General features: G+C 41.2%; 1 protein-coding gene and 1 pseudogene across 1 annotated transcript; one reads left to right on the top strand and one right to left on the bottom strand.

Annotated features, from left to right (window-relative positions):
- Window positions 1-2,715: 2,715 nt before the first annotated feature.
- LOC147981998 (uncharacterized) lies at window positions 2,716-3,642 on the bottom strand (annotated as a pseudogene).
- A 7,505-nt stretch (window positions 3,643-11,147) lies between these two features.
- LOC125549362 (uncharacterized) lies at window positions 11,148-12,152 on the top strand. Its single transcript, XM_048712798.2, has one exon. The coding sequence runs from the start codon at window positions 11,342-11,344 to the stop codon at window positions 11,888-11,890; it is 549 nt and encodes a 182-aa protein (XP_048568755.1). The 5' UTR covers window positions 11,148-11,341; the 3' UTR covers window positions 11,891-12,152.
- Window positions 12,153-23,188: the final 11,036 nt, after the last annotated feature.

Raw genomic sequence — 23,188 nt, forward strand, 5'->3', positions numbered from 1 at the left:
ACCTTACATAGGAGGGCACTTTGTTTCTTTTTATGTATTGTATTTAAAGCTTCATGTAACACCACCACACCCTCCATTATGTATCTCCCTTTTATAAAGGCTGTTTGATTTGGGGAAATAATTGGTCCGATCACCTTGCTAAGTCTATTCATTAATACTTTAGTGATTATTTTGAAGCTCACATTAAGCAAGCAAATAGGTCTGAATTTCTGTATTTGTCCGGCATCTTTGACTTTGGGTACTTGGGTGATAATCCCATAGTTCAGCCTAGATATATCCAGTTCACTACAGTGTAAGTCATCCGGTAATCCTTTAAGCTCCCATTTTATTAAATCCCAGAAATTCTGATAAAATTCAATGGGTAAGCCATCTGGTCCAGGACTTTTATTTTTTCCATATTAAAAGCTACTTCATGTAATTCTTGCATACTAAAAGGTTCAACCAAAGCTCTAGCTTGTTCTTCTGTGATGCGAGGAGCATCTTGAATGTTTAAGTTTACAGTAGAGACTTCATATTGGCCAAATAGGTCTTTGTAAAATTTAGTGATATATTTGGTCAATTCCTCATCCCCCTCTATCTCTCTCTCATCTTGACTTAGTGAAAATATTATGTTCTTTCTCCTTCTCCCATTCACTTTGGCATGGTAGTACTTGGTATTATTATCTCCATCTTTGATCTCTCTGTCTTTGTACCTTTGCAACCACTTCATCTCCTCTTGTTTAATTAGTCTCCCCAATTGGGCCCTTAATTATTTTTGTTCAATTCTATCAGCAACAGACATTCCTATTAATTTTGTCCTCTTATGTATCTCATCCAGTTTCACATGATATTTTTTTTAGTTTCCTGCATAATGCATCTGAATTCAGGATCCATCCTCACACTTTTTATCTAAATATTCTCAGTTTGTTTTGCCAACTCTCTATGTTGTTTCCTATTATTTGGACATTCCACACTTTATATACATATTTTTAAATCCTTATTTAACCATCCAGGAATTTTCAAATCTAAATATTGCATTATTATTCAGTTTCTCTCCAGAGTCTACTACCAATGGTGTGTGGTTAGATAATTCTCTTTCCAAAGCTTGTACAATAGTTAAAGGGTAATGTTCTTCCTAATCAGGACAGATGAGAACTATGTCTAACGTTTCATATGTGGGGTCACTTTCATTATTGGCCCAAGTATATTTTCTCCCACCCAGGGTTAGCTCCAATGATCAATGCCAATGGGTTTGATTTTTTCATCACTTTTTCTGATAACATTAAAATCACCTCCTATCATCATTGGCATAGAAGAGTTGCTTTGATATACTCTGGACAATTCAGCTAGATATGCATTTTTGCCAGTAGTTTCAGCATCTCCAGAAACCACTATGAGATTCCATTCAAATTTGCTTTTTTGTCAAACACCAAAATTCTTATAAAATGAACCCCAATTTTCACATTGATGATATCAAAATTGAATTAATCCCCACTAGAATCCCACCAGATCTCCCCCTTGGTTGGGACCATTTCCATTCAAAATTTCTCCCACCACACAAATTGTGTAGTTCAGTTTTGGAGAAATTATCTTTAATAGTTTCCTGGATCCCAATAAAATCCAGTTTTCTATTATTTATATTTTCTCTAATAAAAATTTTCTTGTTGTCCTTTCCAATCCCTCTGACATTCCAAAACATACCTATAATTTTACTTTATTTTTATAAGTTTACCTTTTTTCCCCAAGCACACTAGCTGTCTTCCCACAGGAGAACCCTGGTGAGTTCAAGCCAGTCTTTCTTGTCCTAGAAAAGAAGTTTTTTAGATGTGTAAAATGATCCATTTCTAGTTCAGCATCAGAATAATCTTCATGAGAACATAGTTCCTTGAGATCAACATCCCCAATGTCAGTGAGGTTAGATCCATCATGATGACCTTCCTCTTCTTTCTTTTGACAAATATGTTGCAAATAGAATTCTTTTCTGCATTGCTCCATCTTAGCTATGATATCTAAGTTAGTCTCAACCATATTAATAGAGCAACCTAGGCCAATTCCAATTTTGTCTGCCATAGCTAATAAGGAAACATCATGGCAATTTAGGTTATGCATCGTACCATAGTTATCTTTGGCAGCAGCTCTTTCCTTGGCCAGCTCCTTAATTTTAGCATCTTGTTTGTCTTCCAATCTCCCACATCTTCTAAGTTGTTCTTCCAATATGGTCTCACTATTTTATGTGTCATTGTTCCCTGTTTTCACTCCCACTTTTGTACCAAAGGAGACAGACTCATGACTAGCATTATAATCCACTGCCTCATTGTAGTTGTTGGGCTCATCATCCTTTCTATCAGTGCCCATATTCTTAGATTAGCATCAGTGATGTCCTCCATTTCTTTCTCTCTTCTTTCCCACATCTCAATTTTATCAGCACACCTGTCAATCACTCCCTGCTGTTTGTTAATAAGATCCATGAGAACTTTCTTATCTTGCTCTAGCTCCATGATCTTTTTCTCCTCTTTCATTCTGAGGGCTTTCTGTCTTGCTTTGTGTTCTTCAAGATCTATCACTTTTTTCATAATCATATCCAGATTAGCTTCTACCTTTTTCGTTGCCTCCATCTCCAAGGTTTGCTCTTTTTGTATCATTGCAATCTCCTCATTCTTCCTTTTCAGCTCCTCAAATTGTGCCAGTCCTAGGCTTCCTAGTGAGATCGTCTCTTTATTTCCAATCACATTATCCTCATCTCCTTTTGTGTCTCTTTCTCATGGCTCCTTCACTATTGTCTGCATCTATTTCATCAATCACCTGTCTCTTATGTTCTCCATACCAACCTATTTCCACCACACTCTCTAGTTCTGGTACAATCCTATAGATCATCAACTCTTTGTCAGTGATCTCAGTGTAAGATGGTATTTTTTTTCATAGTCTCTTATTCCCACCTTAGCTCTGATCTTCTCTTCAGTAATTCTATTCATGTCAATTTCCACCACTGGCCCAAGAGTTGCAGCCACCTCACACATCCCAAAAAAGTTCCTAAAACATTCAGATATTTTCCCAAACTAGACCCAAACAGTGTGAAGTTTACCAACAGCATGTGAGTCAAAGCTCCATCCCTTCACATTAATCACAGCACCTAATCCCAGCAGTGTAAAATCTTTGCACTTGTTTAGTTCCACCAGTCTTCCTTTGTTTGGGGATCTAACCAAAAAGGAATTTTCTCCATGTTTTTTGCATCTCCATTGCCAGTTCCAGTTGACGATATAGTGCAGTCTGTCTATCAACTGTGTTTCATTGATCTCTCCAGACACTACAGTCATTATGGCCATTGGATTTGGGTTTTCAACCTTCAGAGATTCCTTAGTACTTTGCACTAGCAACACACCCAGTCCCCTGGCTGCATACCCCACAAACTTAGGAACTGGCTTAATCCGCTTCAACCAATTGCAGTCATCAGTGATATGGTTCTTTTTCCCACAAATCACACAGTGTCCAAGGGGGGAAGTCTTTTGTCAAGTGATTCGAATCCTTGCACTTATTTCACAGCACCTTGTTCACTCTTCCAATTCCTGGCCTCCCCCCATCCTGTGCATTTCTATTGTTATACCGTTCTCTGTCATTGGCACTAAATCCTCTCTGTCCTTGTGTTCCTCCTCCACTATTCACCATCACAGTCTCTCTCCCATGTTTCCCCTGATTCCTGGGCTCTGAATTTATCTTGTTTGCTTCACTTACTCTAGGATCAGCCGCCCCATGAGTCTGTCAAGTGCTAGACCCAGGTCTAAAACTGGCCTCATTACTAGGGAGGAGGTTAGCTTATGAGATTTGCACTAACAAAGCATTGAGCGGTACTTGTTGCTGTTGTAGCAGATCTTGTCCTCCTTTTCCTTGAGATCCAACAGAATCTCCCTGGCCAGCTCTAGTCTCTTCCACTTTTCCTTTGTTCTTGTTGTTTCAATCACTCCATCATCAACTTCTCCTCTGGCAGTTGAATCTTGTCTCATTTCTTGTCTTTCTTGAGTCCTCTAGTTCTCTCTCCCTCTAGCAAGATCTCTCCTCTCCTCCCACGGCATCTAGTTTTTGTGGTAATTCTCCCCTTCCTCTTTTCTTCTGTACTGCCACCCATCTCTCTCTCCCCTCTAATGAAATGACCACCTCCTCCACCAAATCATCCTCCAAATCGATGCATGTCTTCTTCTGCCCCAACGGTGCACTAGTAAACCCTAACTCTGGCTCCCCTCCCTCTCTGCCTTTTATATATAGTTCAGGGTTGGAATTAAGGTGGGAGAAGGAGCCTGAATGTCCTCTAGTTGGGATCAGATCCAGGGCCCAATTTTCCAAGGTATCATTAGGAATAATTTTTCTTACAGGTTGCTTTTTGTGATTCTACTGTCAACGACAGCATTAATCTGACAATTAGGAACAACCATGATATCAGCGTCAAAACCTATTTCAGACCAAAAGTCTGGTATATCATTTTTCCTCATCATTTTCTCTATGACCAATGTAACATCCATAATACATCTATTATATTCAGTACTTTCCCTAATCACTTTTCCTCCCACATCTTTCGAGCTTCTCCTATTCTGTTTTTGCTCATCTACATTATCCATATCATCCATTTTCACAATTTCCTTTTTCATTTTCTTTACTATGACTAATAGTCACTTTGTTTTGGCATGGATTCAAAAAATATTTCTGAGATATGGTAATTTTACCTCTCGGATCTGATGAGGTGCCATCCTCCTCACCAGACTCCTCCCCAGCCAGCAGCCAGAAGCGGCTGGCGGCAAGGGAGAAGCCTAGTCCTCCGCCGCGAACTTGGCCGCCTCCTGAAGATGCGGAGATCTGCGCGGAGAGTAGTTCTTCTCCTTCGTCTTCTTCTCTCCCCCTTGCTTCTCCATCTTCTGACTTGAGCTTGCAAGTAACCGCCAAGGGGATTGACAACCCTCTTATTTCCATTGGGTGCAAGTATTTGCTTTTGTGTGTGCAAGTGCTGCTAACGAGGTTCTGTGTGGTTCTCCTACTGGATTGATAACCTTAGTTCTTGCTACCTCTTGAGCTTGCGTTGGTTTTTCCGTTGAAGATGAAAGGGTAATGCAGCAAAGTAGCGTTAGTATTTCCCTCAGTTTTGAGAACCAAGGTATCAATCTAGTAGGAGACTACGCAACAAGCCACCGAATACCTGCACAAACAAACACCAACTTGCAACCAACAAAACAAAGGGATTGTCAACCCCTTCACGGTTATTCGCAAAGTGAGATCTGATAGAGATGGATAAACAGTAAATTAATATTTTTGGTATTTTTGGTTTATGGAACGGAAAGTAAAGATTGCAAAGTAAGTAAATCGGAAACTAAAAGAGTGGATCGAAGACTTATATGATGAAAAATACACCCGGGGGCTATAGGTTTCACTAGAGGCTTCTCTCAAGATAGAAATTATTACGGTGGGTGAACAAATTACTATCGAGCAATTGATAGAAAAGCGCAAAGTTATGACGATATCTAAGGCAATGATCATGAATATAGGCATCATGTCTGTGTCAAGTAGACCGAAACAATTCTACATCTACTACTATTACAACGCACATCGACCTCTATCCAGCATGCATCTAGAGTAGTAAGTTCATAAAGAACGGAGTAACGCCTTAAGCAAGATGACATGATGTAGAGAAATTAACTCAAGCAATATGATGAAAATCCAATCTTTTTATCCTCGATGGCAACAATACAATACAATACATGCCTTGCTGCCCCTACTGTCACATGGAAAGGACACCGCAAGATTGAACCCAAAGCTAAGCACTTCTCCCATTGCAAGAAAAAACAATCTAGTTGGCCAAACCAAATCGATAGTTCGAAGAGTCTTGCAAAGATATCAAATCATGCATATAAGAATTCAGAGGAGATTCAAATAATATTCATAGATAAGTTGATCGTAAATCCACAATTCATTGTATCTCCGCAAACACACCGTAAATGAGTACTACATCGAATAGATCTCCAAGAACATCGAGGAGAACTTTGTATTGAGAATCAAAGAGAGAGAGAGAAGAAGCCATCTAGCTACTAGCTATGGACCCATGGGTCTGAATAAACGACTCACGCTTCATCGGAGAGGCAATGGTGTTGATGTAGAAGCCCTCTGTGATCGATTCCCCCTCCGGCAGGATGCCAGAAAAGGCCGCAAGATGGGATCTCACAGGTACAGAAGGTTGCGGAGGTGGAAAAGTGGTTTTGTGGCTCCCTTGGATGTTTTTGGGGTATAAGAGTATATATAGGCGAAAGAATTAGGTTAGGGGAGCTACGAGGGGCCCACAAGGTCGGGGGGCGCGCCTCACCCCCTGGGCACGCTCTCCACCCTTGTGGCCGCCTCGAGGCTCCTCTGACTTGTACTCCAAGTCTCCTGGGTGTCTTCTGGTCCAAGAAAAATCATGGCGAAAGTTTTATTCCGTTTGGACTCCGTTTGGTATTCCTTTGTTGCGAAACTCTAAAACAAGGAAAAAACAGAAACTAGCACTAGGCTCTAGGTTAATAGGTTACTCCCAAAAATCATATATAATAGCATATCTATACCTACTAATAAAGCAAGGTGTGTTTCTCCAATTTTTTCATCCGTTCACCGTCGAAATTTATTTTTCTATCCGAGGTGGTACTAAATTTTTGTGCGTTCGTCTGTTTATTTATTTAACAACTCCAGATTTTCGTACTTGGGCCGCACACGCTGTGGCCCAGCCAAGCCTGCCTACTTATTTGCCTGCTGATGAAGCTGCAAAAACTCTATTTGACTCCCAATGCGGCAGATAGTCAGAGTTTCGCACAGGCCGCCCAAAATTGTCCCGGCCCGTTTCACTTTTCCTTCCAAATTTATTTTTTTACCTTATTTCGTAATTAAAACTTTTCAAACAAAGTTTTGTTTTTTAATATTTACAAAAAAATTCAGAATTAAAATATTGTGTTCCTGCTTTTATAAATGTTTGGAAAAAAATTCTCTTTCCGTTTTTTTCGAAACTCAGGACATATTAAAAAAATCCAAAATTTATTTGTGTTTTCCAAAATTGTATGGATTTAAACAAAACTCATTTAAGAAAAAATTACAAATTCAAAAAATATTCATATGTTAGTAAATTGTTCACAAATTCAAAATAATGTCCGCATTTAAAACACATTTTATAAAATTGTTCTGAATGCTCAAAACATGTTCCATTTTCAGAAGTCGGTCACTACTTCAATTTTTTTTGTATTTTCATAAAAGGTTAATGTCTTCAGAAAATGATGTCGTTTCAAATTGTGTTAATGTTTTTTTTTCAAAATGGATGGAATATTAAAATCATTACTCGTAATTTAAAAAATGTTCATTTTTCCAAGAATATTCGGCAATTCATATTTAAAAAATATTTTTATATAAATCTGACGTTGCAGTATGTTCCTAAATATTCATGCTGGCCATTGGTTAGCAGTAGGTGTTTGTTGCCATGGCTAGGAGCACGTGCTCAAGTCTTTAAGGTCATGTGCTCAATCGTTCAACCTGTCGTTTTTCTGAATTATTACCGTGCCTTGCAAACAATGGTTATTTCGGTGTCTGCCAATAACTGTCCCAGACTTGATCGGTTGTGCATTCCACACACTATGTGACGCAACTAGCGTCATATAGTAGCACCCATGCAGCCGCCCCAAGAAAAGCAAAAATATACATATAGATTTTGTTCCGTCCATTCCACACGTAGTTCCCCATTTTTTTTGTTTATCCCCAATTGGGCTTACCACACATTTCTTTTTCTGTCACAATGACAAGTAGCAAAAAATTAAGGGCGCGAGGGGATTGAACTATGACCTTCCCTATTGTGTCGACGGACAAAGCCAACTCAGCTAGCTTGCAATTATGGAATAGTCCCACCTTGGAATTTTATACTAAATCACACCACTTTTTATATGTCTCTAAGTTATCTGGAAATAAGAAGGTTGTGTGAGAATAATGAAGTTGTCCCGAGAATCATGTGCAGAACGAGGTACTCCACAAATTATTGTCGGAGGTAACTTGCACGTGTCAATGAAATACAATATTGCTGGTTGGCTATAGCCTATAACTGATAAAATTGTGGGCACATGCTAATAAAAGAGAATATGTTGATTTTGCTCTAGTAATAAAAATTGTGGGCACATGAGCACAAAAATAGTTGAAGAGAATAAACCCTGATAATGAAGGGACATTCATGCCTGGTTATGAGCTAATTATGACAATCAAACAAAATTTATGCACTATAATTAATAATCCATCCAGTTACATCATCGTAGGAGAGAGTGCTCGAAGCAACCGTGCCTCGAAGATCGCCGTGTAGCAACAAAATGAGGATGCAACCACAACTCCGACTAGGTCAGAAACAATGTATATGACTATTTTAGAGTCATTCCTAGGTCTATAATTTTTGTAGCAAACTTACTTACAAATTATATTTGCAACACTGACAACAGCTCGGTTGATGGAGGAGGTAACTATAGGCGAGGCGCTAGCCAACGACACCCCGACGCGGCCAAGCACTACTACCGACTATCTCCTCCCATTATTGACGGCTGCCGCGCACATCGTTCCACTGACACAAGGTTGAACTACCACCGCCGACGATGACAGGAAGGAGGATAAGCGACAATATAAATCGGGCGTTGTGTTCACATAGAGGACATGGAAGAGTGTGTGTTCGGATGTGGGGAATGCTGTGATATTATTTTTCTCCCGTTGCAACGCACGGGCATATTTCCTAGTTAATGCATATAAAACATCCAAAACAGATAATATAATAGCATGGAACAATAAAAAATTATAGATGCGTTGGAGACGTATCAGTTCTTAACTGAGGGAAATACTTATCTCTACTCTCCTCTTCGAGGAAATCTCAACACAGATCACAAGTAGCGGGAAGAATTTCTGGCATCGTTGCCAAGGAGACATCAGCAAAACCTATCGAGTACCCTCGCACAAACTATTATCTACTTTCTCTTATTTTATTTTCCTTTGCGTCTTGTTTTCATCTCCCTTCTTCTAAAACAATTTTACGAAAAAACAAAAATATTTTTGGTTGCTCGTTTGTTTGCTTTGCCGCTATGTGTCAGGAAAACACCAAGTTGTGTGACTTTTCCAATACTAATAACATTGATTTTATTAGTTCTTCAATTGCTCCTCCCACCACTAGTGCGGAGTCATGTGATATTAATGTCGTTTTGCTAACTCTTGTTACGAAAAAACAATTTTCTGGTAGTCCTAATGAAGATGTTGCATCCCATCTTAATACTTTGTTTGAACTATGTGAGATGCAAAAGAAAATAGGTGTGAATAATGATATTATTAAGTTGAAATTATTTCCGTTCTCACTACGAGATCGTGCTAAAACTTGGTTTTCATCCTTGCCTCAAAAAAATATTGATTCTTGGGATAGATGTAAGGATACTTTTATTACCAAGTATTTTTCTCCCGCTAAGACTATTTCTCTTAGAAATCAAATCATGAATACCAAGCAACTTGAGAATGGACATGTTGCACAATCTTAGGAGAGAATGAAATTAATAATAAGAAATCATCCCACTCATGGTTTAAGCTTATGGATAATTATAAATATATTATGTGGAACTAAACTTTGTTTATAGAAATCTTCTAGACTCTGCTGCAGGTGGTACTTTTATGAAAATTACATTGGGAGAAGCTACAAAACTCCTTGATAATATTATGGCAAATTATTTTCAATGGCACACCGAAAGAGTTCCAACAGGTAAGAAGGTAAATTCTGTCAAAGAAATTAATACTTTGAGTGATAAAATTGATGCTCTCATGAAAATGGTTGCTACTAGATCATACTGATGTGCCATTATCTACTTTGATTGAGCAAAATAATGATGCTATTGATGTGAATTTTGTCCCTAGAAATAATTTGCCATAACCTATTTACCTAGTGCCGAGTGCCATGAGTAGATTTCTGGACTTCACGAAGCACTTCCCCGCCATCCCTTAGGAGTTAAAACTCAAGACCGACACCGGCTGCACCTGGAGGGTGATGGTCTGGCTGATGAACGGCGGGATCACCCTTGATCAGGGTTGGGCCCCCTTCGCCAATGTTCACCACATCAAGATCAGCTACATGGTCATTTCTCAAGCAGCTGACTCCCAACACCCTAAAGGTGATCGCCTTCAACAGCAAAGGCGTGGAGGTGGTGACGAAGTGCTAGACGCACGACGATGTCTTCGTCCTAAATGTCTAGATAGCTATCTTTGCGTGGATTGCTTGGTGAGTTGACTAACTTAATTGGTTGTTGAATGTTGATAGTCAACTCAAAGTGTCTGTTTAAGGTTGATAGTATGTTAAACTTGTTGGTATGCTATCTATGTCTTGCTTGTCAGTGTGCTTGTAACCTGACCACCTCCACGAGGTGGTTACCAGCCGACGTGCGTTGCATGTAACGAAACAACCTAAATTATGTTTTTACCTAAACAAGCTCACAACTGAACAACATGACTTTGTTTATTTGTAACCGGGCTAGAGGATATGCAGGCAATCAAACAACATGCAGATCATTGTTTTTAAGACTATATTGACTCAACTAGGCCTAATTGGAACAAATATGCAATGCAGGCAAGCAAACACGGGCAAGTGCACATTGCCATGATTTTTTGCCACTGTGGAACACTGCGTCCGGTGCATTTTTGTCGTGATTTATATTGTGGTGGTTTTTTGTTAATCAGCACACTTTTGCGGTGGCTTTACGCATTTCACTCCCTAGACGCGGCACGGTTGAGTGATTAGCGAGGTGGGTTGTGAACACCGTGGCGATCTCCCTAAACTAATCTCAAAATGCGCAAATCATTCGGCCTTTTGCCTCTCGGCGAAACTGCTCCCGGCTTGCTCCGACGTAGCGCGCTGTGCCCATGTGTAAAAAGGACCATGTGTAAAACGCCAAGGTCACTCGCGCTGGCCGGCACCGGGCGCGCGCGAGCGGTGCGCCGCCACCGCACCCGTCAGCTAGCGACAACGGCTCCAGCGGTCGGCCAACGCGCCCCACGCGCTCCGCTCCACCACCTACTGTACCGCACCAAAAGCCACCGCTTCCCTTCTCCTCTGCTCGGCGCACGCCTCCGTTCGCGTACCGACGGACGGGCGGGCGGACAGCGCAGCGCAGCTTCCGGCCACGCCACGCGTGGGCGTGGCTTCCTACCGTCCACGGATCCGCCGTCGATCTGGAGGGCCGACAAACGCCGCCCCGCTTTCCGCTGCCCACTGGATTAAGTACCACTCCCCTCACCCCGAGACAGTCAGCTTCACAGCCTTCACTACTCACTCACTCAAGCTCCCACTCCGATCCCCATCACCAACCCCTCCCACATGGTCATGGCTCCCCACCCACCGGTCCTCCTGCTACTGCTCCTCGCGCCGCTCCTCCTCTGCTCGCTGCTCCCCGATGCGGCGCGGGCGGCCGGCGCCGAGGACACCGGGGTGACCATCGTGCGCAAGGACGGCACGACCTGCACGCTCTGCGCCTCCTGCGGGAACCCCTGCAACCCCAACCCGGGATACAACTACCCGTCGCCACCTCCTCCGGCTCCGGTGACCCCCGCGGCGCCGGTGTACCCGCCTCCCACTTCCTACCCAGCTCCCTCCGGTGGAGGAGGCGGTGGCGGTGGCTACTTCTACCCTCCGCCCACCGGCGGGTACGGAGGAGGAGGCGGCGGCGGCGGGTCGCAAGGAGGACAAGGAGGAGGAGGTGGAGGCGGTGCGTACCCGACGCCCCCGCCGCCCAACCCGTTCCTGCCCTACTTCCCCTTCTACTACTACAGCCCGCCACCCCAGCTCAAGGGCTCGGCGCCGGCCGTCTCGTCGTCCGCCGCGGCGACGCTACTGCTGCTCGGGCTCTCCGGGCTGCTGCTGTGGTGAGGAGGACGACGGTGAGAACGCGAGGTAGATCTGCCGAGCTGACGCGCTCAGTGGATCCAATCAGCTGGCTGGCTGGCTGCATCTGCACTGCAGTAATTTCGATTTTATTTATTTATTCACCGCTGTAATTTTCTCTATTTTTTGCTCCTCCCTCCTCTCTGCTTCTGTGATTTATTGTGTGCCGGTATAGAACTATATAGGAGACCGTACCAAGTGTAAACCAAGGGCGACTAATAATAAAGCACCAGTGCTGTTTTATATAGATGGATCTGGTGATTAAGATGTCCATGCCAAAGGGAGGAAGCTGCTCATCTCTCTCTTTGATTGGTTGAGGCGTTGGCAAAACGAATGTGCATCATATGGATCCGATTACATGCAGAGGCCGGGGTCATCCTCCTTTCTAAAAAAAATGCTGACATCTCTATCTCTCACCGTGCTATGCTGGCGACAGCCCTTGCGTGTGCTGGTTAAGGTTTGCGCTGTTGGATGGCAGTTCTTCAGTTCTTGGGCTGGATGTGCAGCGTAGCTTTAGAATAAGAATCTCCTGACATTGGTGAAGAAAAACTGTGAGCTGTGAATGTGAATGTGAATGATGTTTGAGATTAGTTTTTACCTTGTTCTTGCTGCAAAATACAGTTGTGCAATACTAGCATTGAACGTCATTAAAGGAAAAGAAAAAATAGTGACGATGGACTTGGTCAAACATGCATGGTGCTCCTGCTCCTGCAGTTGGGAACACCCTGAGTTGTTCAGAGTCTCTATCGCTCTCTGGTACGCAAACAAGAACCTGCCGCTACCGTGCAGGCTTTCAAAACTGAATCTTGTACAAACAAAACAACACTCGTGTTCAGAGTCTCTCTCGCGCTAACAAAGGCACAACATGATTCCGGTGAACATGTCATGGTTCCGATGACATCTCTCACCGTGATATGGTGGCGTTGGCCCGTATGTGTCGATCTTGTTTAACATGTACTGGTCCCTATGGCATCTCTTTCTTTTTTCTATATCAGAAATATATATTTCTCAGTTATTAAATTTCTAAAATATTTACAAAGAATTCATTTAATAATAACATAGTAAGTACTCCCCCGTTCCTAAATATTTGTCTTTCTAGAGGTTTCAACAAGTGACTACATTCGGAGCAAAATAAGTGAATCTACACTCTAAAATATATCTATATACATCCCGTATGTGGTAACCATTTGAGATCTCTAGAAAGACAAATATTTAGGAACGGAGGGAGTATATTGGAAAGTGGGAAAATGTTCATTTACCTGAAAACGATATATTAGAAGTATTGATTTCACATTCAAAAAGTATTCAAAAATGCTCATATATATTTGTATTATATTAGCTCTTATCCGCTCCATTCCTTTCAACCTTCCTTCATGTCGAACATTACCGAAGTCAGTTACTCCTTCTTTACCCTGTTATGGGGAGTGAGCCTAGCTCATCTGGTTGGGGAAGTTGGATGTATAAACCCAACACCCAGGTTTAAATCATCACCGAGGTGAATTTAGATTCCTATTTATTCTTGAGGAGCAGATTTTTCTGGTACTCACGCATTTATTGAGGACTAGGCTTGGTGTGTAACCGAGACTAAAAATCCAACGACTCATACTTAAAAGGTTGGATGCATCCCTAGTTGGTGCATAGGCCGGGGAAGTAAAATTCCCCCAATTTTAAGAGGCTTCGGTTTTATTCCGCCAGACTGGGTCGTAGGATCCCCATCGTGGACGTGAGTCATCTTCACCCCTCCCGATCTCCTCGGCTTCATCCTACACATCGATGGCGGCGGATCTCGGCGGTGTGGGATAGTGGAGACTCGGCATCCGATGGGTGGAGATGGACTCCCATAGGAGGACGATGTTGTCTGGCGTCGTGGTGGCGTGGCAGAGAGGCTTGGCAAGGTCAATGCATCAGTATCTGATGTGAGGATGGGTCGATGGATGAAGGAGGTGACGGCTGATGATCCACAAGTATAGGGGATCAATCATAGTCCTTTTGATAAGTAAGAGTGTCGAACCCAACGAGGAGCAGAATGAAATGACAAGCGGTTTCCAGGAAGGTAATTTCTGCAAGCACTGAAATTATGGTAACAAGTTGTTTGTTAGCAAGATAATTTGTAACAAGTAATGGGTAGCAATAGTAACAATTGGTGCTGAAAGGCAGCCCAATCCTTTTTTGGCAAACGACAGTACGGAGCGGTCTCTTATAATAAGCAAAGTGTTCTTGAGGACACACGGGAATTTCATCTAGTAACTTTCATCATGTTGGTTTGATTCAAGTTCGCTACTTTAAGAATTTGATATGTGGGTGGACCGGTGCTTGGGTGCTATTCTTACTTGAACAAGCCTCCCACTTATGATTAACCCCTCTCGCAAGCATCCGAAACTACGAAAGAAGAAATTAAAATAAAATCTAACCATAGCATTAAACATTTGGATCCAAATCAGCCCCTTACGGAATAGCATATAAACTAGGGCTTAAGATTTTGTCACTCTGGCAACCCATCATCTAATAACTACTCCAGAATGCATTCCCTTAGAAATCACCACCTTCGGTGGAATTTCACTTATATGATGAGGTTAAGGAGATGTCACTATATGAGTTTTGTCGGGTCTGTAAGATACCCTTTGCGGGCAGCATAGAGGAACCACGTCATAATGATGTGGAGGGATTTATTGATATGACTGTTGTAGGGGAAACGAGAAAAGTTTCCGATGCAAGGATTACTAGCATACATTTTCTTGTTCTACGTTACTTTGCAATATTTGCTAGCAGATGCTTAATTGGTCGTGGGAACAGTGGAAACCTTAGTGCCACTGATATTGTTATTTTGAGCCATGCCTTGTTTCGTGATACCACTTTCAGTTTAGGCGCTATTGTTACTAAACGGTTAAATCTGAACGTCACAAAGGGTCCCATCTTTGGAGGCATCTTTGCTCCGCGCCTTGCTACACACTTTAACATACCTATTAGGCATTATGAGAAAGAGGAAAAGTTGCTGCCTCCTATTTTTCTAGATTATAAGAGTATGGTAGCACATGATTTTATTGTTAAGGATAAGAAGAAGATGCTTAAGTATAGATTGATATTTGATAAAAACTACTATGAGATTATTACCTTGCCTGCTCCCTCTTTGTTTAACATATTTTCAGGCACGTACCTCGTGTTGCCAGAAACGGTTCATGCATACTGGAGCCTGACATCAGCTCCAGAACCTGAGCCGGAGCCACCACTTGATCCTTACCGTCAGTCTGTTTATCAGTGGGACCCGGTGGAGATTGCCAACCAGTGGCACCCAGAGGACACTCCTCCATACACCAGAGAGGGCAGCTTTGAGCCGTGGCCATAGACCAACATAAGCCAAAAGCCTAAACTTGGGGGAGTACATATTCCTCACTGACATTACATTCATGCCAGTTGCCGGTGCTCATACTTTTTCATTGTACTATCTATGCTAGTTTATTTTCTTTTCCAGCATTCTTCTTGTGTGTTTGAAAAACCTTAAGAAAAACCAAAAAAAATTAGTTGTAGCTTTTTTGCTAGTTTACTTTCCATGCATGTAGTAGTATTAATTAAAAGAAGACCCAAAAAGATTTCTCGTTCTTCTTTTGCTTGTTGGGAGCTTTTCCGTGTAAATTGTTTTATTTCTTTTCTTTGGGGGTTGAGAGGAGAAGACCATGATGAAAATGTTGAGTGGCTCTCATATGCATTATTGTCTTCTCCCATATTACCTTGTCTTCTCCCATGTATTAAATTCTTGCAAATTCCGGCTCAGTCCAATGCACGTGCACTATTATTACTATCCACACCGTTCGGTCGTGCAAGTGAAAGGAAATAATGACGATATATGATGAACTGATTGAGATGAGGAAAGCTGGTATGAACTCGACCTATCTTGTTTTTGTAAATATGATTAGTTCATCGTTTCTGATTCAGCCTATTATGAATGAAACATGTTTGCAATGACAATTAGAGATTATAGTTGCTCATGCCATGCTTAATTATCTAGGAGTTGATAATGGTTTACCTTGCGTGCCAACATGGTATTAAAATGGTTGTGATGTGGTATGATAGGGTGGTATCCTCCTTTGAACAATTCGAGTGGCTTGACTTGGCACATGTTCACGCATGTAGTTGAAACAAAATCAACAAAGCCTCCACGATATTTATGTTCACGGTGAATTATATCCTACTCATACTTGCATTCAGTGTTGATTAATTTTAATGCGTGTTCATGACTTTTGTCGCTCTCTAGCAGGTCGCTTCCTAGTCTCTTTCTAGCCTTCACTTGTACTAAGCGGGAATACTACTTGTGCATCCACTTCCATAAACCCTAAAAGTTATTCCATATGAGTCCACCATACCTTCCTACATGCGGTATCTACCTGCCGTTCCAAGTAAATTTGTATGTGCCAAACTCCAAACCTTTAAATAAAATTATGTTTTGTATGCTCAAATAGCTCATGTATCAACTAGGGTTGTCTATATCTTCCATGCTAGGCGGGTTATTCTCAAGAGGAGTGGACTCTGCTCCTCATTCACGAGAAAATATGGCTGGTAACCGGGATGCCCAGTCCCATGCTTAAATTAAAATAATTGCAAACAAAACTCCCCCAGGATTGTTGTTAGTTGGAGGCACCCGTTGTTTCAGACAAGCCATGGATTGATGTTTGTTGATGGTAGGGGGAGTATAAACTTTACCATTCTGTTTGGGAACCACCTATAATGTGTGTAGCATGGAAGATATCGAGATCACTTGGTTGTTATGTTGACAATGAAAGTATACCACTCAAAATATTATTCATCTCTATTTCAAAATCGAGCTCTGGCACCTCTACAAATCCCTGCTTCCCTCTGAGAAGGGCCTATCTATTTAATTTTATGTTGAGTCATCATCCTCTTATTAAAACGCACTAGTTGGAGAGCACCGCTGTCATTTGCATGCATTACTATTAGTTTACATTGAGTATGACTGTGACTGGATCTCTTTTACCATGAATTACAATGTTTAGTCAGTCCTTGATCTTCAGAGGTGCTCTGCATTTATGTTTTGTGGTCTCAAAAAGGGCTAGCGAGCAACCATCTTGTTATATCATATCATCATTGTTTTGAAAAAAGTGTTGTCATCCGAGATTTACTATTATTGCTCGCTAGTTGATTATGCCATTGATATGAGTAAACATGAGACCTAAATGTTATTGTGAATATGGTTACTTCATAATCTTTGCTGAAAACTTGAATGCTGGCTTTACATATTTACAACAAGATCAAACAGAGTTTGTAAAAGTTTTTCCTTATCACTTTCAGTTTGTCAACTGAATTGCTAGAGGACAAGCAAAGGTTTAAGCTTGGGGGAGTTGATACGTCTCCATCGTATCTACTTTTCCAAACACTTTTGACCATGTTTGGACTCTAACTTGCAACTCGGACTGACGTTGTTTTCAGCAGAATTGCCATGGTGTTATTTTTGTGCACAAACAGAAGTTCTCGGAATGACCTGAAACTTCACGCAGAATATTTTTGGAATATACAAAAAATACTGCCGAAAGAATCAACATCAGGGGGCCCACACCCTATCCACGAGGGTGGGGGCGCGCCGACATCCCTGGGGCGCGACCCCTATCTCGTGGCCCCCCGAGGCTCCACTGACCTCAACTCCAAATCTATATATTCACGTTCGGGGAGAAAAAATCAGGGAGAAGGATTCATCGCGTTTTATGATACGGAGCCGCCGCCAAGCCCTAATCTCTCTCGGGAGGGCTGATCTGGAGTCCGTTCGGGGCTCCGGAGAGGGGAATCCGTCGCCATCATCATCATCATCAACCTTCCTCCATCACCAATTTCATGATGCTCACCGCCGCGCGTGAGTAATTCCATCATAGGCTTGCTGGACGGTGATGGGTTGGATGAGATTTACCATGTAATCGAGTTAGTTATGTTAGGGTTTGATCCTTGGTATCCATTATGTTCTGAGATTGATGTTGCTATGACTTTGCTATGCTTAATGCTTGTCACTAGGGCCTGGTGCCATGATTTCAGATGTGAACCTATTATGTTTCCATGAATATATGTGAGTTCTTGATCCTATTTTGCAGGTCAATAGCACCTACTATGTGTTATGATCTGGTAACCCCGAAGTGACAATAATCGGGACCACTCCCGGTGATGACCGTAGTTTGAGGAGTTCATGTATTCACTAAGTGTTAATGCTTTGTTCCGGTACTCTATTAAAAGGTGGCCTTAATATCCCTTAGTTTGCAATAGGACCCCCGCTGCCACGGGAGGGTAGGACAAAAGATGCCATGCAAGTTCTTTTCCATAAGCACGTATGACTATATTCGGAATACATGCCTACATTACATTGATGAACTGGAGCTAGTTCTGTGTCACCCTATGTTATAACTGTTGCATGAGGAATCACATCCAACATAATTCTCCATCACTGATCCATTGCATACGAGCTTTTCATATATTGTTCTTTGCTTAGTTACTTTTCCATTGCCACTATTACAATCACTACAAAACCAATACTTTTACTTTTGGCACCGTTACCGTTGCTTCCATATTACTTCGCTACTAAATACTTTGCTGCAGATATTAAGTCTTTCAGGTGCGGCTGAATTGACAACTCAACTGTTAATACTTGAGAATATTCTTTGGCTCCCCTTGTGTCGAATCAATAAACTTGGGTTGAATACTCTACCCTCGAAAACTGTTGCGATCCCCTATACTTATGGGTTATCAAGACTATTTTCTGGCGCCGTTGCCGGGGAGCATAGCTTTATTCTTTGAGTCACTTGGGATTTATATCTGTTGATCACTATGAGGAGCTTCAAATATGAAAGAACCAAGAGTTTTCCCTCAACTACGAGGGGAGGTAAGGAACTTCCGTCTAGCTCTGCACTTGCTACACCTTCTGTTATGAGTAAACTTGCGACACCTACACCTTCTGATATGTCGCATGTTATTGATGATGATGCTTCTGCTATGCATGATGCTTATGATGAAACTACTTCTATGCTTGATAATATTGTGCCATTAGGTGAATTTCTTGAGGAACAACTTTCTAGGGTTAGAGAGAATGAAATTCTTGAAACTGATAATATTGATGAAAGTGATGATGAAGATTCTCCCCTAGATATGAATTGCATGTTGTGCCTGAGGGTTATGTTATGGATGAAGAAACTGCTAGAGACTTTTTAGCTTGCAATGATAGATATGATCTTAAGAAACTGTTAGCTAAGCTGAAAGAAAAATCCTCGAATGCTAGAATGAAACATGACCCTTCTTTTGCTACTTCACCTATATGTATCTGTGATGAGGATTATGATTTCTCTGTCGATCAAGAGTTAATTACTTTGGTTGAATCTGATCCTTTCCATGGTTATGAAACTGAAAATATTGTGGCACATCTTACTAAGTTGAATGACATAGCCACCCTTTTTACTCATGATGAGAAAACTCGCTATTACTTTATCCTTAAGTTATTTCTGTTCTCATTAAAGGGTGATGCTAAAATATGGTTTAATTCTCTTGATCCTGATTGTGTGCGTAGTCCACAAGATATGATTTATTACTTCTCTACTAAATATTTCCCCGCTCATAAGAAACAAGCTGTCTTAAAGGAAATATATAATTTTGTCCAAATTGAAGAAGAGAGTCTCCCACAAGCTTGGGGAGGCTTCTCCGATTACTCAATGCTTTGCCCGATCATCATCTCAACAAAAATGAAATACTTGATATCTTTTAGAATGGACTAATCGATGCTTCCAGAGACCACCTGGATAGTTGTGCTGGTTGTGTTTTCAGGGAAAGAACTATTGAACAAGCTGAATTGCTATTGAATAATATGTTGAGTAATGAAAATGATTGGACACTTCCTAAACCAATTCCTAAGCCAACTCCGAAGAAAAGGGGTATTCTATTTCTCAGTCCTGAAGATATGCAAGAGGCAAAGAAATCTATGAAAGAAAATGGTATTAAAGCTGAAGATGTTAAGAATTTACCACCTATTGATGAAATACACGGTCTTGGTAACCCGACATAGGTAGTAAAGGTAAATTCTCTCTATAGATTTGATGAAGGTGATATTACTCGTAATAAGTCTGCTAGCCAATGCTTGGATGAGTTTGATAATTTTATTGTTAAGCCAGAAAACTTCAATGCTTATGTTGGTAGACAATTGAAATGCAATGCTTATATGATTGAACACTTGAGTGATTATATGTCTAGAGTTAAAGGTGAACTTAAACTTATTAGTAAACATGCTTCTATTGTTACCACTCAAGTAGAACAAGTGCTTAAAGCTCAGAATGATTTGCTCAATGAATTAGATAATAAGAAAAATAATAATGCTATTAGGGTTGTGACTAGAGGGGGTAAAATGACTCAGGAACCTTTGTATCCTAAAGGCCACCCTAAGAGAATAAAGCAAGATTCTTAGAGAACTAGTGTTGATGCACCTAGTTCTTCTAAGAAGAAGAAAAAGAAAAATGATAGGACTTTGCATGCTTCTAGTGAACATGTTGTTGACACACCTGAGAATCCCAATGATATTTCTGTTTCTGATCCTGAAACACAATCTGGTAATGAACATGAACTTAGTGATAATATTAATGATGATGCTCAACCTAGCAATAACAATGATGTAGAGATTGAACCTGCCGTTGTTCTTGATAACCCACAATCAAAGAATGAACGTTATGATAAGAGAGACTTCGTTGCTAGGAAGCACGGTAAAGAAAGAGAACCATGGGTTCAGAAACCCATGCCTTTTCCTCCTAAACCATCCAAGAAAAAGGATGATGAGGATTTTGAGCGCTTTGCTGAAATGATTAGACCTATCTTTTTGCGTATGCGTTTGACTGATATGCTTAAAATGAATCCTTATGCTAAGTACATGAAAGATATTGTTACAAATAAAAGAAAGACACCGGAAGCTGAAATTTCCACCATGCTTGCTAATTATACTTTGAAGGGTGGAATACCAAAGAAACTTGGAGATCCAGGGGTACCAACTATATCATGCTCCATTAAAAGAAACTATGTTAAAACTGCTTTATGTGATCTCGGAGCCAGTGTTAGTGTTATGCCTCTCTCTTTATATCGTAGACTTGATTTGAATAAGTTGACACCTACTGAAATATCTTTGCAAATGGCTGATAAATCAACTGCTATACCTGTCGGTATTTGTGAGGATGTCCCTGTTGTGGTTGCAAACGCTACTATTTTAACAGACTTTGTTATTCTCGATATTCCCGAGGACGATAGTATGTCGATTATCCTTGGTAGACCCTTTTTGAATACTGCAGGGGCTGTTATTGATTGCAACAAAGGCAATGTCACTTTTTATGTTAATGGTAATGAGCACACGGTACACTTTCCAAGGAAACAGCCTCAAGTCCAAAGTATAAATTCTTTTGGAAAAACTTCAACCATTATTATTGGAGGTTTTGAATTTCCTCTTCCTACTGTCAAGAAGAAATATGATGTTCTTATTGTTGGGGATGTGCATATCCCAGTTGAGGTAACTTAGTGTTATTCAAAAATTCTCCGGTTTCATGTTATTCGGAAAGAGTTTGTTAACAAGACTTGATCAACCTTGTTAGTGGATTCCTTTTGATGAGCATGAGATGGATGAAGTCAGAAAGCACAACTCTCTGTACCCTCCTTTTACTTTCTATTATTTAGATTAAATAAAGCAAAAATAGTATTTTCTATCTGTTTTCTGAATTATCCTTGCAATAAAAAAATACCCCGAAAATAAAAGTTCTCCAAATGCCCTGAAAATTTTATATGATTTTTTCTAGAATATTTAAGAATTATTGGTACTAAGAACACACCAGGGGGCCTCACCACCTGGCCACGAGGGTCCAGGGCACACCCACCCCGTAGGGCGCGCCCCCTGCCTCGTGGACCCCACATGGGGCCCATCCACTTATTCTTGCACCCACACACTCCGTCTTCCTCCAGAAAAATCCTCCACCAACTCATCTTGCTGCCATTTTCGATCTCCTTGCTCAAAGCTCCATTCACAAAACTGCTTTGGGGGATTGTTCTTCGAGAAACAAAATGATGAAGAGATTGTTGAGGGGCTCTTCGAGCCGAAGCTCGAAGGATAAGCAAAGTGAAGAGAATAAGAAGCCCAAATACAATCTCCCTCGCACTACGGAAGTTTGGCCATGCGAATGGCCTTGTGATGAGTTCTTGAGAGCAGTCGGTATATATGAGGACTTTTATTATGTGGCTGAGAATGCAGGCCTCGTCGACTTCCACCGCGACCAGTGCGAACAGTATCTCCTCCTCACTAATTTTTTTGTGCAATTTTTTTACTTTCATGCTAAGAAATCACCACCTTCGGTGCAATTTCACTTATATGATGAGGTTAAGGAGATGTCACTATATGAGTTTTGTCAGGTCTGTAAGATACCCTTTGCGAGCAGCATAGAGGAACCACATCGTAATGATGTGGAGGGATTTATTGATATGATTGCTGTAGGGGAAACGAGGAAAGTTTACGATGCAAGGATTACTAGCATACATTTTCCTGTTCTACGTTACTTTGCAATATTTACTAGTAGATGCTTAATTGGTCATGGGAACAGTGGAAACCTTAGTACCCCTGATATTGTTATTTTGCGCCATGCCTTGTTTCGTGATACCACTTTCAGTTTAGGCGCTATTGTTGCTAAACGGTTAAATCTGAACCACACAAAGGGTCCCATGTTTGGACGCATCTTTGCTTCGCACCTTGCTGCACACTTTAACATACCTATTAGGCATTATGAGAAAGAGGAAAAGTTGCTGCCTCCTATTTTTCTAGATTATAAGAGTATGGTAGCACATGATTTTATTGTTAAGGATAAGAAGAAGATGCTTAAGTATAGATTGATATTTGATAAAAACTACTATGAGATTATTACCTTTCCTTCTCCCTCTTTTTTTAACATATTTTCAGGCACGTACCTCGTGTTGCCGGAAGCCGTTCATGCATACTAGAGCCTGACATCAGCTCCAGAGCCGGAGCCACCACTTGATCGTTACCGCCAGTGTCTTTATCAATGGGACTCGGAGGAGATTGCCAACCAGTGGCACCAAGAGGACACTCCTCCGTACACCAGAGAGGCCAGTTTTGAGCCGTGGCCATAGACCAACTTAAGCCAAAAGCCTAAGCTTGGGGGGAGTATGTATTCCTCACCGACATTACATTCATGTTCACACATTCATGCCAGTTGTCGGTGCTCATACTTTTTCATTGTACTATCCATGATAGTTTATTTTATTTTCCAG

Source organism: Triticum urartu, chromosome 3A, assembly GCF_056163025.1.
Source record: "Triticum urartu cultivar PI428250 chromosome 3A, HENAU_Tu73, whole genome shotgun sequence".
In the NCBI taxonomy this organism is placed as follows: domain Eukaryota; kingdom Viridiplantae; phylum Streptophyta; class Magnoliopsida; order Poales; family Poaceae; genus Triticum; species Triticum urartu.